At 36.1% G+C, this 17,747-nt stretch overlaps 2 protein-coding genes and 1 long non-coding RNA gene across 7 annotated transcripts; 1 reads left to right on the forward strand and 2 right to left on the reverse strand.

Annotated features, from left to right (window-relative positions):
* Nucleotides 1-1,976: 1,976 nt before the first annotated feature.
* Nucleotides 1,977-8,554, reverse strand: LOC147534860 (mediator of RNA polymerase II transcription subunit 7a-like). 5 transcript variants are annotated; one of them, XM_086645901.1, is made up of 7 exons: nucleotides 8,285-8,503; nucleotides 7,004-7,294; nucleotides 4,755-4,906; nucleotides 4,375-4,444; nucleotides 3,985-4,151; nucleotides 2,319-2,392; nucleotides 1,977-2,194 (listed from the first exon to the last, which is right to left on the reverse strand). In XM_086645901.1, the coding sequence occupies exons 3-7, from the start codon at nucleotides 4,890-4,892 to the stop codon at nucleotides 2,134-2,136; spliced, it is 510 nt and encodes a 169-aa protein (XP_086502027.1). In that variant the 5' UTR covers nucleotides 4,893-4,906; nucleotides 7,004-7,294; nucleotides 8,285-8,503; the 3' UTR covers nucleotides 1,977-2,133. The 5 variants fall into 5 exon arrangements, with proteins under 5 accessions (XP_086502027.1, XP_086502030.1, XP_086502026.1 ...); XM_086645904.1 differs by lacking the exons at nucleotides 7,004-7,294; nucleotides 8,285-8,503 and adding exons at nucleotides 6,151-6,312; nucleotides 8,048-8,170 and having other exon boundaries at nucleotides 4,755-6,114; XM_086645900.1 differs by lacking the exon at nucleotides 7,004-7,294 and having other exon boundaries at nucleotides 4,755-4,909; nucleotides 8,285-8,554.
* Nucleotides 8,555-9,976: 1,422 nt separating this feature from the next.
* On the reverse strand, nucleotides 9,977-11,029 carry LOC147534861 (uncharacterized). The gene is made up of 2 exons (XR_015227889.1): nucleotides 10,787-11,029; nucleotides 9,977-10,398 (listed from the first exon to the last, which is right to left on the reverse strand). It is a non-coding gene; the product is annotated as an uncharacterized LOC147534861 (long non-coding RNA).
* Nucleotides 11,030-11,978: 949 nt separating this feature from the next.
* Nucleotides 11,979-16,950, forward strand: FBP7 (F-box protein 7). The gene is made up of 11 exons (XM_086649072.1): nucleotides 11,979-12,286; nucleotides 12,826-12,912; nucleotides 13,060-13,172; nucleotides 13,751-13,867; nucleotides 13,951-14,047; nucleotides 14,748-14,821; nucleotides 15,572-15,625; nucleotides 15,727-15,828; nucleotides 16,019-16,077; nucleotides 16,279-16,489; nucleotides 16,650-16,950. The coding sequence occupies exons 1-11, from the start codon at nucleotides 12,277-12,279 to the stop codon at nucleotides 16,707-16,709; spliced, it is 984 nt and encodes a 327-aa protein (XP_086505198.1). The 5' UTR covers nucleotides 11,979-12,276; the 3' UTR covers nucleotides 16,710-16,950.
* Nucleotides 16,951-17,747: the final 797 nt, after the last annotated feature.

The raw sequence follows: 17,747 nt of genomic DNA on the forward strand, positions 1-17,747 counted from the left end.
GTATGAATATTATATCTTATGTTCTCCAACTTTTTGGCTCTACCAGTCTACTTGTTGCCACTTGCCACCCACATGGCTTTTTAGGTCAAAATAGCACGTATAATAGGTAAACAAAAGCACTAAACTTTTTAAACAACAAAAAATTGCAGTATTTAGTTCAACAAAAAAAAAATTGGAGTATTTTAGTTGAAATGTTATTAGGGTTATTTCCCTAATGGCCCCCTACTTTGTGACCAGCTTCCCGCCTGGCCCCCTACTTTACAAGAAATACCCATATGACCCCCTTCCGTTATAACACCGTCACTCTCTCTCCTCCATCATGTTTTCTCTCTCTGCCAACTCACGCCACATCATCTGTTACGCCACCTCATCACCTTCTCCGGCAGAGGTCGCCGGCCGGCCAAATTTCCGGCCGGCGACCTTCAATTTTTTTTTCTCTCTCTAAAAAAAAAAAAAAATTTTTTTAAAATTTCCTCTCACATCTCTCTCTCTAAACTCCGGCGAAGGGGGTTTCCCTTCGCCGGAGTTGTTCGTGATGAACAGATCTGCTGTTCGTGATGAACAGACCGGTCTGTTCATCACGAACAGCTCCGGCGAAGGGAAACCCCCTTCGCCGGAGTTTAGAGAGAGAGAGATGTGAGAAGAAATAAAAAAAAAAAAAAAAAAATTAAAATTTTCTCTCACATCTCTCTCTAAACTCCGGCGAAGGGGGTTTCCTTTCGCCGGAGCTGTTCATCACGAACAGCAGATCTGTTCATCACGAACAGACCTGGTATGTTCATCACGAACAGCTCCGGCGAAGGGAAACCCCCTTCGCCGGAGTTTAGAGAGAGAGAGATGTGAGAAGAAATAAAAAAAAATTGAAGGTCGCCGGCCGGAAATTTGGCCGGCCGGCGACCTCTGCCGGAGAAGGTGATGAGGTGGCGTAACAGATGATGTGGCGTGAGTTGGCAGAGAGAGAAAACATGATGGAGGAGAGAGAGTGACGGTGTTATAACGGAAGGGGGCCATATGGGTATTTCTTGTAAAGTAGGGGGCCAGGCGGGAAGCTGGTCACAAAGTAGGGGGCCATTAGGGAAATAACCCTTATTTTTAATTGAAAAATGATCTTCTATCTCACTGTATCCTTATTAAATTCTGATCGGATGACGTAACTAGATAAAATTTAGATACAGAAAGTGTGTAACTTTTTACCGGAGTTGTTTCTAATTCACTACCAATGAGAGTTAAATGTTTATGCCTTTATGGTGGAGTACTCTATACGTTCATCGTTTTTGCTTAAGTTTTAACTTCACACGATGTTCTTCATTTAGGAAAAGATAATTCTTTCTACCGTTTTCCATAATGTTTATCCTACTTGCTTAAATGAAATGCAAAAAACAACATGCATTAATGTTCAACAAATTTGTGCAAACTTTAGGTTGCAAACTCAAGTTTAAAAACTGAGGATTACAATCTGAAGTCTGCAAACAAACCTTTCCAATCTAAATTTGCGAACTTGAGTTTACAATCGGAAACCTACAAACAAAATTCTGCAGTTTGAAACAAAATTCTGCAGTTTGAATAGAAGTTTGTTATGTCTTTTTTGTTCTTCGTGATTCAAAAGTCTGCTTAAAATCTACTTTCAATTTTTTCGTCTTCATCATATACTCGTGTATTGTTGCAGGTCATGGTATTGATTTGATTTTTCATTGTCCTTCAAGTTCAAGAAGGACAATTAGATTTTTGTTTTAGCTATTGTAGCAAACAAGAGGGTTGAAGCAATGGACAACTCTTTCCCCGTTTCACAGATATTATTTGTTATCAACTCTTCGTCACATTTTCTTGAAATGGACTCTTACCATCCCTGCCTTCGACAATCCACCAAGAAGAGCAGTGAAGATGTGATAAAGATTACACAAACAGTCATATTAGGAAATACTTATTCGTCTAATTTTAAACATGTGATAAAGATTAGAATCTAGCAAAGAATTCAATTGAGAAAACGATGTCGCATCTTCTGATAACATACTTTTCATCAATTTCTTTTTATAAATATCTCTAAAATAAGTATCAAAAAAGTTTAACCTATTAGTTGCGCTATCAATACATTGATTAAGAACATGAGTAAATCTCAAATGTGATTCAGAGAAGCTAATGAGCATCTAAGGTTTCAAGGGACTCCTTCAGAAGTCTTTGTGCTTCTTCTCTCCTTCTGGATAGACAAAACGGAACCACCGGTTAAATTATCAGTGAAGAGATTGATGCATATATTACGGTATCGATGCTAAGTTAAATAACTATAAAGGAAAACTGAGGGTAAGAGAAAAAAAAAGTACCTTTTTATGTCCTCGACTGCTTCTTTTCGGCGTTTTATTTGAAGTTCTAGTATATGAATTAGAGTTGCTCTAGCCTGAAGGAACAAGAATTGATCAGGAAAGCAAACTAAGGACCAAAAGAGCGAAGGCTTAACATCCCAACTGTCATCGGAGTTTTTCTCCCAAGTTGTTTACAGTTGAAGATTGAAGCTTAGCTGCAATTTCGGGTATTTCGTGAAAGATAAAGCATATTAACAAGTCCAGTTTACTGTTAGGATTAGGATTATGTGATATGTGTCATTGTGTGATTGTTCGACAACTGAATCTTTTGATTCAGAATGTTTTAGACTTGTAGTTTACTGTTTTAGATACGAAACTTTATCATGTTTTATGAACTCGGTAACTTCATAAGCATCTACTTGACTATTGAGATGATTGCAGTTTAACACCAATCTCAGAAGAAAACAAAAACAATGGAAGTAATCATTACAAAAGCATCTGAGGGAAGCATCAACCTAAACTTCCGCTTGACTTAAAAACTGGCCCTGATGGCCTGACCAAACCCAAGCCTAGTCTCGTCTCCTACTGCTTAGACTTGATGCTGACAGCAACTAATATGCAACACAAAATGAAGTAAATAACTAATGGTGTGTTTGGGTGCAGGTAATCTAAGTAGGATTCCTTGGTATGTTTGGCTACCAAAAATCCTACGACTCTTGAATCCTAAAGATTCCAAAGACCTAAATTTGTATTAGACATTTAGACTAAAATCCCACCCTACCCCGTAAGATTTGCTAGGATTGCTGATTATTAGATTTAGACCCAAATTTCAAATCAACACAAAAAATGTTTCTTTGAGAACACTTTTTTTTCCACGGAATAAATGTTTTGAATTTTATTTTATTTTAAAAAAAACGTCTTTTACGAAAACCTTCCTTTTTCTTTGAAAATTGTTTTTCCCGGATACCATTTATTCAAAAAGCGATCAATTTTTTCGATAATTGTACTTGCGAAAATAGTTTAAAAAAAACGTTTTCAAATAAAGGTTTCTTCAGAAAAGTTTTTTTTTAAAGAAGCGTTTTAAGAAAATAAAATAAAATAACTATATATCCTAGGCTTATTAGTTTTTTTTTTACTTAATAGTTACCAAACAAACAAAATAAAATCACTTTGATTCCTCCATTCAAACACACCAATAAAATGATCATTACAAACGCATCTAAGCAAGTATAACATTCAACGAAAAGTTTCACATCATTAGAAAAGAATTCTAAAGCACATCTCCCTTTCCGTCTCTAAGTGGAACCCAATAGCTCTTTTTGGTAAAAGAGAGAACCATACCATCCTAAATATTTGTCAAGGCGAAGCAAGCAAGGGCCTTGCTTAAGTGCTTGCAATCAGGGAAGTGGCAACTGTCAACAAGGCGAGTGGGTTCCTTCTCAACTATCCACCTTGATCACAGATGTGATGTTTAAGCTCGCTTTGACATTATAAGTTTTATGCATCATTGAATGTTTTTAAGCGTCTATTACGCGTTATGCAAGTGTGAGGGATCCAATTTATATACACGGTTGAATTTGTCTTTGATATGAGTCGTCAAAGTGCTCTTTCGCTCCAGATCGCAAGATGTCATAAAATATTTTTGAACTTCGAAAGAAAAGTAAAGGGTATGAAAGAAACTTAGTACCTGGTGAGGACGGAGAGAATTGAGAAGATGGTGCAAGTTTTTAAATATCAGAGATATGTCCTCCACTCTCCTCGCATACTGAGATGGCCTTTCAACAAGAACATCTGCAAGCTCCAAAATATGCAATTGTAGTTCTCGATTAAGTGTCTTTAGTTCTTTCTTGAAATCTGGAGGCAGTGGCAAAAATGGTACAATATTTAGTTGTCAGAATAAATCCGGTACAAAGACACTAGCTTTACTACCAACTACCAACTACCAAATAATTTTGAATAACAAAATCAGAATCACGGAGGCCGAATACAAATGCATAGAGGTCACAGTGAACAATGAAAGGGAAGAGAAGGTAAAGCATTAGAACTAAAAAAAATCAACTGGGTGTTACAAGCATACCAACATTAGGCCCTTTGGGATAGAGTTGACGAACTCCTTGGTCTTCCAAGCTCGGAAGAACATCATCTGTCTAAAAAAGTGTTGCAAAAAGAACAAAGAAATTGTGAGTCCTCTTAAAAATGTCTATACATAGGTTCCTATCGGAAATGATACTAGTAAAATGAAACATTAGATTTCATAACCAAGGGAAGCCTAGATGACGGTATCATGCATAATTCTTTATAAAAGTGAGAAAATACTCCAAGCTTCAGTTGAAAAAACAAAGTGACTGAAATACACAAGTGTTACATGGTACCACAATTTTCGGATACAAAACTGAGAATTAAATAAATTAACCAAAAAAATGAAGAAATTGATTAGAAGAGATGTTAAAATCTCACAGTGTAGCTCCCACCATAAAGGGTATAAGTCCCTTCGATTGGAGGGGGTGGCTCCGGAGCTGATTTAGGATTTTCAATGAAATCCTTATAGAGCCTGTAATATGGTGGTGGAGGTGGATATGTTGCTGTGGATGCCATTTCCTTATGACAATCTGCTATAGACAGGAGTAGTATATAGATTAGGATATACTTAATTTAATCTTCAAGGGGGTGTTTTTAATTATGAAAACTAATAGATACAAATCCAAAATAAAGAGAAACAATAAATATAAGACCGTAAAAATGAAAATACAAAAATATAGGGCGCATAAAGCAAACTCCAAGTTGGCTACGACTTGCGATCGTGGCCACAAGAGGTGAAAATCTACATGTTTTGCATCATTCTCCCATGCTTCGAGAGTTTGACCTCAAACTTTGCATTCGTGTATGCTTATGAAGATGTGCGGCTTGCATGAAAAGTTATCCCAACGTCTTCTATACAAATTCAACAAAAACTTCTACAAACCTCAGAGTATGGGTATGTACAAAGATAATATGTTGTTGCCATTTGCCACCGCGTAGTTCAATTTTGCCACCAAAAATGCTAGTGTCATCTTTCTCAAGTTCCAAATGGAGAAGCTATGCATCACGGGGTTGCACTTTTAATTGGGACATTGGGAAGGGAAGTTGTTCTCCACAACCTGATGGCCCAATGACCTTACTCTTCCACGGGGTTTCCGTCTACTAAGTACTAGCATGTAGTGTTACTCCTCGAATGTTGATCCAAAATTAGGAGCCATGGGTAGGGCAATTTAATTGATCGGCACCACTTGGCTTTGACATATGTATTAGGGGACTTTTCTAGCACCAAAGGGGTTGTGAACAGGCTTATGAGGTTTTTTCGGTGTTATCGGAAATAAATGATGAAGTTAAACGGTGAGAAAAACGGGTACTAGCGGCTAGCGATTATGATGACCGCATCTAGTTGAGGCTGCCCGTGATCTCTTAACGCTATTGCAATGGCTCCCCATCACAGTGTGGCACAAAGTAACGTATTCTTTGTTGAAGATGCATCAATTACTCTAGACATTACACGAGTTCTATAACTAGACGTCTAGACACCCACTCCGTGTCCTCACAGGCAGATATCAAGTTTCACATTTAGTTAATTTTACGAGATAAAGTTAAATTAGGTCAAAAGATACATGGGGCAATTACTGAAACCCCCACCTTTTCATAATACACATTACTGAAACCCCCACCTTTTATTTATAATTACTGAAACCCCCACCTTTTTGGAATTTCTGTCAGATTTAACTTTTCATTTTTCAATATTACTTTTTTGCCCCTCTTACTAAAACCCCCACCTTTTCATAATACACTTACTAAAACCCCCACATTTTCATAATACACTTACTGAAACCCCCACCTTTTCTAAACAGGCTTGCCCTCTCACTAAATCCCCCACCTTTTTATAATACACTTACTAAAACCCCCGCCTTTTGACCGTTTTTGCTCCTTTTTATGCAATTTTTTTCTATTTAAACCCAAGTTTGAAACCACCCTACAAACTTCACCCCTTCCATCAACAAGTTTTACTATTGAACCCAAGTTTGACCACCACTTGACTTAGAAGGGGGTTAATCTTTTCCCCTTATAAGTCAAAAGCTCGAGGCACACTGACAATCAAAAAAATTATTGCCTATACAATCTCCTCTCAATTTTATAATCGGGTAATTGGTTAATTCAAAGACATATGATCGCCCGCAATCAAGTAGTTTTGTTTTCTAGAGATCTAGGGTTGGTAACGGGTGACTTGTGACACATTTGACCACTCGAAAATAAGTTTGTATTGTAAAAACGTTGTTGATTGGTTGATGCATAGACATCTGATAACTCGAATATCAAGTTGCTACAAAATTTGATCATTTACTAGTTTGTCGTTGTCTTAGTGATTTCATTAATACATGAACTTGTTACTTACGACTTCGCCCTATTGTTGTATATGTTTGAAAATGGCAATTCAACTACTACACTACCAAAGGAATAAGGTAAAAACAATATCGATTACTATATAAAATATACTAATTAGGTGAAATGAGGTCACACATCATCTATATTTCGAAATTACGTAGAATGAGTACAAATATTCAATTAGTCCATATTCTATCAACCCCACAATAATATCATATACTAAATATATATAAAGTTTCTTGCATCTAAACTATATCCTAAATAAAAAAGTAATAACATTAAGGATACACACATGCCTGTCAATCACATGAGAGAGAGAGAGAGAGAGACTTGGTCCAACCCTAGCTAGGATTAGTGAATTAGAGGGTAGCCATTGCCCTTGTTCAAAAAGCTTCAAAAACCATTAACCTTTCCTCCTCTTACTAAGACTACAAAGTGTTCTTATGAGCCTGGTTGCTGATTGCGCTGGCCCATGAGCCTAGTTTACACCGGCCCAGCAAGCCGGTTTGACACCAATATAAGAGCATATCACATCTTGACTTAGTTACTCCAATATGTGTGTAGCTTTAACAGGGTTCAAAAGACAACTGCTAGAAGAACTTGAACATGATAACTAATCGCTATAATAGGTCAGACAGTAATTTAGCATACAAAGATGAAGTTTCCATTACATTGAACAGGAAGGAAGAAATAGTTGGTTTTCGCTGTTTAAATAGAAAAGTATGAACGAAACAGGAAGGACGAAACAAAGATGAAGATTCATAACCTCCAAAATAAAGTGCTTCGTTTTTCCTGCAGATGCCAAACTGGTTGGTTCCATTTGACTCATTACTTTGTAAAGGTATAATGTGATAAAGTAGCTACAATGTGCGGATAAAATGGCATTGGCACGAATATACGAGTAATACAGTATAGTTGCCATCTACAACCATCTAACTCTTGGTTGGTAACTAGAACCTCCATTTTCATTTTTTATTTATCAGTAAGAAGGCTTTCTTAGTCTATGTTCTATAACACTCGTATGAAATGTAATAACCAGAGGACTAGACATAGAGATCTACAGGCAATAAGTCATCCCTAAAAAATCCCAAACTCATCTTGTCCTCGGAAAAGATTATTGCGTATATATCTAATAGTAACACGTACAAGATGATGGCCGCAGTTACATTTTCACCTTATACCAAGCAACATCGATAAGTTTTTCAAGCTCAATTAAACAAGCGACATATGTTCGGTATTACGTGTGCGTAGAGCTATCTATCTAATTCACAGTAACGAGGCAAAGATATATTACAAGATCCCACCAAAAAACGGTCCACGGATAGCAACAAATTTCCCACCAAAAAACCCTGATTTCAATTTCACAAACTTTATGTGAATTTTGCATAAACCCTAATTTCAGTTGGTTTGTGTTCACATCAAGTTTGATAACCCTAATTAAACCCTAGTTCAAAAAAATTAAACCCTAATTTCAATTTCTCATCAATTTCAAACTAATTACCTTACCCTAGCTCATAATACACATCAATTTCAGGAGGTTTGAGTAGTTTGAATGGATTACAAGAGAGAGAGAGCACCTGTTGATTACAAGAGAGATGGAGAGAGCACCTTCGAGATTCAAAATCGGTTTGAATAATTGGTATTGCTGCTCGTTTTTTGCTGGGATGGAGATGATAGGAGAGCACCTTCGAGATTCAAACTTGAGTAACCCTAACTTGATTATCCACCGAGATTCAAACCTCTGAAACCCCCACCTTTTCGAGTTTCAAACTCGGTTTGAAGAACCAACAAAAGCTGGATTAGTTTGGGGTTGGGATGGAGAAGATAGAGTAGGTTATTTGCGCCCCACGTTTTTTCTCGAAGGCGCCCAGTTTTTTGGTTTCAAAAAGGCTGGGCTTGTTTAACCAATGGGCATTTCGGTCACTCCACATTACTAACGGCACCACTCCGTTTAATCTGACGGAAATCACCAAAAAGGTGGGAGTTTCAGTAATTATAAATAAAAGGTGGGTGTTTCAGTAATGTGTATTATGAAAAGGTGGGGTTTTCAGTAATTGTCCCAAGATACATAGAGTACCCAGTTCCTAAAAGTTATATTTTTTTTTGTCTAAAGTGAAATGTATACTAAAACAACATCAGAAATTAATTTTGAAATATAACATATCAACGAAAACAAAACTGAATTTTCCGACCTAGAAGATCTAAATTTCATACTAATTCGGAAATAGAATGAGATTACAAGATTCCTGAGCTAACTTTTGGGGGAAAATTGGTAACTTCAAAACTTGTTAGGATGTAAACAGAAAAGTACTCCATCGAAGATTAGAGAGAGAGAGATGAGTGAACCTTATCGGAGCAAGCGAGTGGCACGAAGGAGTCCGACGTTGAAGCTCAGTAGTGGGCCGGTGGTGGCACCGCCGCGCGAAGATTATAGACTTAAAAAGACTGTTGGTGTTGGGTGCTTTGGGGGCATAAAGCTATTTTTCTTTTTTTGTTGAAAGGGGGCATAAAGCAATGGTTGGAGATAAAGAATGGGTCAATATGATTTGACTCAAATTGACTAGACAACAACTTAAGGTTAAGTCCCTAAAATTAACCTAGTTTATTTTTTACCTCATAATTTTCACCTTCACTACCACTTTAGACATCACCACCATTCGGCCCCAACCCCACTGCTACCACTATTCTGTATCTTTATTTTCTCTTTGTTTTGACCCATAAAGAAAGTTTTCTTTTGATCGAAACTCATTTTCTTTTTTCTGAAAATAAATACTTAAGCACGTGCAAAACAACTATTGAGTGACAAATCAACTTAATCACTTATTTTTCTAAAACTATAAGACCCACAAACAAATGCTCCACTAATTTATTTCACCTCAAGGTTGTACTAAATACTGCATTAAGTGAATCAGATCTAGTATAGTGGGCCAATGGCCTCTTCATTATAATGCTTCACTTTCTTTTCTGTTTATTTGCACTTTGATTCATTAATTTGTGGAGAATTATGCCAAAGGCATCTTCAATGAAATTTCACACTACACAGAGTAGTTTTATTTAATATGTTCATTTTGATTCATCATTACTACAAACTCAACAATGTATAACTTGAAGTCTTGAATAGAAAAACGTCCACCACTTTTCGGTGCAGTGGTTAGACACCCATTTTTAAACCTATGAAGTCCTCCGATCAACTACTGGTTGAAGCAATTTGTCTTGTAGTTTACTCTATTCAATTAAGACATAAATAATTAAAATGTGGAAATGTACGATGACCTTATTAAGGATTTTTCATATAACTTGTAGGGCACGAAATGTCTTAGGTGATAGCAGTACAATACTTCATGTTACACATTCATCGTAAATCTTGAATCTAATGTTAAAAAAGAAAACAGAACAAAGAACCCAAAAAGTTGGAGAATATCCATTGGCTAAAGGCTTCTTTTATATTCATACAAGGCACCATAAGTGAAAATTTCAATCACACTAATGCTATAAAAAATACTGATTTACTTCAACTACTAACAAAGTACTTCTGGTTGGTTTCTTCAGTGTTTGCCCTCTTTCCTGCTATTTATTTTGTTCTCTTGAGGCTGGCTGACTGAATCACTTGTTCCTCACCTAATTGTTTTGGGGTGGCTTCTTCCCCATGCCAATAGGAGGAGGCGTCGGTCTTTTCCGTCTGGTCACAGCTCTAGAGACGCAAGAAATAAAAAGTTTAACATATATTAGTTCATTGAGATCGTAGGTCTGACAGTGCAAATTATGAGCTATTAAAATTAAGTACCCGAAAAAACTAAAATAACACTCACTTAAAGAGGAAACTTATAGATATAATCAAAACACAAGATTAAGAATCCGCTCTTTCTAATCAAGAGACATACATATTAGATATCAGTATCACCATTAAAGTCGGTTTGACACAAAAAAGAAAAAAATTGAATTCAAGAAATAATTGTAGAGATGTAAGAGGATTCGTATAACCTTGTAAATAATAAAATCTCAAAGTGATTAAGTTTGAAACAGAGATGGTAAAAACACACACACACACAAACACAAACACACATATATATGTATATTACCTGAGGCTTATGTATTGATTGAGACTTATAATGTTAGGCCTCAAAATTAAGTTGCTCAATTTTAGAACACTTAATTGAGTAGCCATGTCTATCTATGTAATGATGAAGAAATTGATGTGAGATAGAGATAGAGAGAGAGAGATGTTCTTGCAGATCAAAACTATGAATCTAAGTCAGAATATATATAGAGATAGAAGATGTGTTGATTAATAGGGTTTGGTAGATTCACAGAAACTTTAATGTGTGTTGGTGAGAATCTTTAATGTTACTATGTAGAAAAGGATAAAAACATTTTGCTGTAAGTACATACTTGCTCCCCTAAACTTAGTGCATGGCGTTTATGTTTTTCATATTAATATATTCATATTAGGTGTACTAAACATGATTATTATTATGCCTCGTCGAAAACATGGGAAGAAAGATAACTTATGAGTAAAAAATTATGTAGAATATATTGAACAGAATTTTGACACCAAGTCACTCCGTAAGCCATAACTACGTTTAATATTTATCAATACTTAAACCTATTGAAAATTAGAGAAAGTTGGAGAGCAAGAGCGAGACAAAGCTAAAGTAGAATGTAATGACTTTGAAAAAGGAGAGTTTTAAAGGTGCGTCACTTTCGTGTTAAAGGCGTCTCATTTCCTCGCAAACTTTCTCTCAAATTTGTGTTGAAGGTGGCGCCTTTAGCAATTACTTTAGTTATTTACTTTAGTAAATCCATGTTGTACTTATATGGGTCAAAAGTCTCAAACCATGTAATGTATTGGATTGAATTCCTTTCTATGAATGAAAATTCTGGTTTTACTTAAAAAATAAATAAATTACAAAGGCGCTTTAAAAACCCCCCTTTTAGAAATACCCATTTGTATGTTTTAACAAAGCAAACCAACCAATGACCCCCTCTTGGTCCACCAGTTAAGCTAGTTTTACTGTTTTACATTCGTATGCAAATTTTGGGCATTGGAATTTGTTAAGTAAACAGACTGAGAAAGCACTCGTAATCCCTAATGTTTGCATAAAAACACTCGAAAACCCTGCTCCGCTCCGTGTTGTGTAATAACCTAACCAAACTTGAGAAGCCTCGAGAATCTATAATGTTCAGTTGTCGTCTCTTTGCTCGATGCATCTTTGGTCAATCTGCATCCCTTTGACTACAATTGTAGTCTCGGATTCGAGCCGTTATAGATTCATACTCTCTTTGGGTATAAGTAAATTCTCAGATTCAAGGAGTTACAAATTCATACTAAAAAAACATGTTGATAAATACTGAAAAAATAAAAATACAAATTCTATAGGTACTCCCATTATTACTAACCTAGGCGACGTAGAATTGATTCTGGCCACAAGATTAGTGGCCCATCAAATAGTCGGTCTAGAACTGGCTTCTATATTCTCCTTCATTTTCATTCACCACTTCTTTCTTCCGCCTTCTCTAAACTTTTCTACAGATTACGAAATTAAACATTTATCTGTCCGAATTTTGATTCATGACATCAGGTAATCTTCCCTTTTCACTTCAATTTCTCCTTTCAATTAATTCCCCTCTAATTGTTGAGTTTGATCAAATTTATTGGTCAATTATAGATTTCATATAAGCGGTGCAAAATAAAAACCTCCCCTTTTTCTTTTATTATTCATAATATTGATTTTTGTGGAGGTAAATTTGATTGATATAAAATACTCACAATTTGATCCAGATTGTTCTGTGTTCTATGTTGAATTTCAGTTCGGTTTTAAGGGAAAAATGTGATTTTTTTTTTTTACATCATTTAGACGCGATTTTACCTCTAATTTTGTTCAGCTTATAGATCGTTTTTCTAAATATTGAGTTTTTCTAGGTTGTAATAGATACCCATTTCTCAATTAAAGGAAAAATGGAAATTTTCTGTTTTCGATGTAATTGCTGAATTTGAACTTGATTAGGGTTTTTGAAAAGTTTGTGATTTTCTTACATGGATTGTGTTGGCAGAGTTCTGGTTCAGTGTTGATAATGTATTATTGTTGTAATTGACACATTATTGTGATCCTTACTGCAGACTTTGGCCTGTCAACACCAGATGAAATCCGTTCAATCGCTTCATTGACAGCTTCTCGATTCCAGTTTACACCTAGGCCCTGGCTTGGTACTTCTTTTCCGCTTTTTCGCCTGAACTTTGTGAAGTTTTTTCGTATTCACTCACTTCTATTATGATAGAAATTTGGAAACAATTAATGAAAAACAACACTGTAAATGTTCGAATTGTGTCTTGTCTATTGATTTTTTACTTCAGATCTCTATGGAGTTAGGATTAAACCTTTCGTTCATTTCGGGAGTTCGGGTAGTAAACCTTATGTTGATCCTGCACTCATTCACCGTTGCTTACCAGATGAACTACTACATGAGGTAATAAATCTTGCTCCCCAATCACGATACTTTATCTGTAGATCTTCTCTGTCTGGAAAGTATTCCTTAACATGACTTTGAATAGTTGTTTCTCTAAAACTATGCTTGTAGAGAGAACAATTTGGTATACACTTCGCCTAAAACAGATTGCTCTTGTATTAAGGGTACTCGATGCATATGCCATGTTCATTATGCAGAGAATGGGGGTTTACCTCTTTCGGCACGCTCCTAGGGCCGCAAAACGTTACTTATGAACCCGCTAATGTAAACCTGTAGACGGAAGTCGGAACTATGAAAGAAACTATGGAGGTTTACACGTGTGAATAGGCCTTGAACTTACTTGCATAATGCTGAAAACATTAAATAATAATGAACATTAACAGATTAACTAGAAGTGTTCTTCCGAGCACATTAGTTTCTACTGAGCTTCTTTACTTGACGGTGGAAATCGTACTTGTTTGGATGACTCACAAGTCCATGTGTTTCCTAATTCACTTCTTTTATGAAAAAAATATTCACTTATTAAAATCTCTGGCATAAACTCTTCATTTCCTGCATCAATCGATTCCCATGACCAGGTCTTCGCGAGAATGGCTCCATATAGCCTAGGTAGGGCAGCATGTGTTTGTCGAAAATGGAGATATACAATCAGGAACCCTGTGTTTTGGCGTGGTGCATGCTTAAAGGCGTGGCAGGTTTTATTTCTCATCTGAACTTGTTCTTCTCATTCTTTATATAACATCTTAGAGTTTCGAACTTATAGAATTCTTTTCTGAAGATAACTGGAGTGGTGGAAAATTACAAGATCATGCAGTCCACTTACCAGGGCTCATGGAGGAAAATGTGGCTCTTAAGACCTAGGCTCCGCATTGACGGTAACAAATGCATTTTTTTTTTGAGAAATCGACTACGATCTACGTTAGTCGTTACAAGGCATTGATACATCATGAAGATGTGATGAGCACGATAACCGCCTAATTTAAACCATAATGAAAGAGGCCTAAAGCCCGACAATATGAAAGGGGCCTAAAGCCCGACAAATTTATTACAATATTTACTACATATATTGCCTAAAGTGCATGAGACAAATTTTGATGGCAAATTGCTTCCACCGAGACTCGATCCCACGACCTCATGGGCTTAAGAGGGGTGTCCAACCGTTACACCAAAGGGTGGTGGACTCCTTGTCTGCTTGTAAAGCTTCAAGGCCTAACTTAGTAGGTTGATGGTCTTGCGCAAAGCATGCCCTTTCTCATAGAGTCATCCTCATCCACTTTCTCATAGAGTCATCCTCATCCACTTTGAAAACCTTAGATAACACTACTCCTCGTTTTCATTAGTTCCTTCAGCTCTGTAACTATAGAGCCCAAACTCTAAATAGTTCCGCATCAAGATTTATGTTCCTCACGATACCATGGATAAGTTCACTAAAACTGACGTATCTTTTAATATTTAATGCATTGGTAAGTCTATAGGGTTGTTACAAACTGAACCCATTCTTTACCCTCTTGCCCCTTTGTTGAAATCATTCATGTTTCTTACAATTTTGTTATTGGTTTCATTTTGATGGATCAGGACTCTATGTCAGTAGGAACACATATATTCGTGCTGGAGTTGCAGAGTGGAAAATTACTAATCCAGTTCATGTGGTACGCTGCATTTTGTTTTTCTTAGACCTTTGAAGAGTGGACATGGAGACCGGTTTAAATGTCCTTAATCATGCATTGTCAGATTGGTTCTAATGTAGAACAACGGAAGCCAAAGCAATAGCTAATAGAATACCAAATCGCAATAAGGGCATATTTAGATTATCTTAGAATAGCCTTAAATACTCGCTACATACAACTAAAAGTTTTGAATAAACATAACTTCGGTAAAACTTTGCATAAACTTGAAACATTGCTGAAAACAGATGAAGAACCTTAAACGAACTCAAACTTCACTTGTCTTTCACTTTCTACCAGATTTCGGTATTTATAGGGGGTGGCATCCCCGTTTGCTATGTTACTTTCTAATTCTTAATTATTGTAGATTAAGCATATATAATTGAAAAGGGGCAACTTATCAGAAATCCTTAAAAAAAAGTAAATCTAATCATAAACTAGAAAGTCAATTCAATAAGAAACTATTCCTAAAGAATATCTAAAAGGAGTAAATAACAACTAGGGCCTCCTTTGACCTCTAACTTGTGTCTGGCCCTTGGGGGCCTAAATGGTTCTCAGTTTTCATCATGTAGTCTGAGAGTTTATATGGGTCGTTATTTACATTTAACCTATGTCTGAGAAGAAGAGTAACAAAAGTGTATCTTTTGACCTTTTTCGTGTCCACTATCTATTTTTATCCTCTATAAAAGCGGTCACAACAAACACTTCTTTTGATTAGTTATGTTGCTTTTTCAGGTGTGCTATTACCGTTACATTAGGTTTTTTCCCAGTGGCAAATTTCTTTACAAGGTTCTCTCTCTAACTATGCTCAATTATATCAAACTCAACTAAAGAGATTCCTATTTTACTGTATCTGGTAATAACATTTCGTATCGTATCTGAATTGTCAGAATTCTTCTCAAAAAGTCAAAGACGTGGCTAAGTACATGAACTTCCGAGCTTCCAAAGTTGAAAGTGTTTTTAGTGGTACCTGCACACTGTTAGACGACAAGGTTTGGTTTCAACTCTTTTTTGGAACTCATAGACTCAAAATCAACCCAAATCATCAAGTTAGACGAGTTAGGCAAAAAAACATTCTGAAATCTGACTCGGGTCAAGTGAGATTTCAGATGTGACTTGCAAAAAAACAAACATTACATGTCTTGTATATTCCCATTGATCATGTACTTGCATTCTATGTAGGTTGAAGCTGCAATTCTCTACCCAGGCTTGCGTCCTACTGTGTTGAGAATTCGCCTGAGGTTTTGCTCTATTTCTTACATTTTGTAGTTACTATAGTTATACAAGTTTAACTATATCATAGTTTTCTTTGAAAAGCAATGAAATAATTTTGTATTTTAGATGCTTAAGCTGGTTTTACTCGTTGAAGTCCGGTTCTCTGTTATCCTATTTCCATGCTTTTTGGAATATTATGTCAAGTAATCTATTTGGGTTTTGGACAGGGTGAGAGGAACATCACCTGGTGCAAACAATCGGTTAGATCTTATCTCTCTTGTTACAAGCGGGGTGAACGATAACGAGATTAACGGGCAAGAAGATGACGTGCTCGGTGTCGTTGGAGGGTGGCAAGAGGACGAGACACATAACCCTGACATTCCTGCAGTATCTCATAGGAGAGGAATGACCCCCTTCGTCTTCGTCCCATTTGAGGAGGTATGCTTCATTTCGTTTATTTGTTATTTTTAATCGATTAGCTTCCTTCACAATAATCACTCGATAAACGAGTACGAACAAATCATTCGTTAGTTTAATATCTTATAGAATTTGAAGCTGATTGATAACTCTTACGAGCCGATTATTTGTGTTTGTATAGGTAGAAACATCTGTTCTGAATCTCCCCGTGGAGAAGATGGATTATTTTGTAACTGGCTGATACTCCGAAAGAAGCTTGAAGTATCTTCAACTTGTATATATTACATATGAATCCAGATAATTTCGGAATTCGGTTGCTTGTCCTAAATTCCTGTGTACTATTTAGTATTTATAATGTGTTTGGGGACTTTGGGTTATTGTTCTTATTTTCTCGGTACTAGAACGATGTGCTAAAGGATGATGCACTTTCAGCTTCTTTGATATTTTTTCAGTATCTTGTAAATAAATAAGATTTTGAATGATTTGGTGTGTGGATTTCAGTTATTTTTTACTCTTATTTTCTCCTATGATGTGATCCTAATAATAGTTGAGGAAAGTAAGCTACTCCTAAATGAAATTTATTAGCCACAAGATCATCCATGGAAACACTTGATATCTTTAAATATACAATGAAATCTTTGATATTGTTAAAAGTGGAGATCAAACTGGACCAAATGTAGTCCAATACTCTCGATATGGTCGCCAGGATGTGATTCACAATTTAGACCAAATTTTAATCCCGTCTTTTGTAAAGAAAAATTTCCTGTAGGATTGGTTTAACATTTTTCCGAGTGAAGTTTCTCACCTAAAAAAGTTTTACTTGAACATTTAGGCTCTCTCCATGTTCGCGTGACAAGAATTGATGAAGAAAACCATTTTTTTGTGAGATTTTTTGTTTGGACATCTTTTCCTAAATTGATTTGGTGTTTAGATCCCTTCATTCCAGTGTTATGCTTTAGACTTTTTTTTTTCAAAATTTTGATTATGTACATTGTTCTTCTAGTAGCGAGACAAAAAATAGGAATGTGATCTCAAATGGAGGCAGAATTTCTAAGACCTTGCCTTTTTAGTCCGCGACAAATTTTTTTGATCAATTTACAAACACCATTCACCAAGAGGTACTTGCATAACTATACACTAGTTCATAAAGAACAACCTTGATCGTAGTCCAAACAACAAAACTCTAACCAAGACAATCGTGCACACGGATTTAACCACACCTATTTGGAATCCACCCCCTCGTTTGTTTTATAAGCTTAATGTTGATATGTCCCTTTAT

This window comes from Eschscholzia californica, unplaced genomic scaffold, assembly GCF_041429995.1.
Source record: "Eschscholzia californica isolate CP2 unplaced genomic scaffold, dmEscCali1.0.p SCAF_6, whole genome shotgun sequence".
In the NCBI taxonomy this organism is placed as follows: Eukaryota; Viridiplantae; Streptophyta; class Magnoliopsida; order Ranunculales; family Papaveraceae; genus Eschscholzia; species Eschscholzia californica.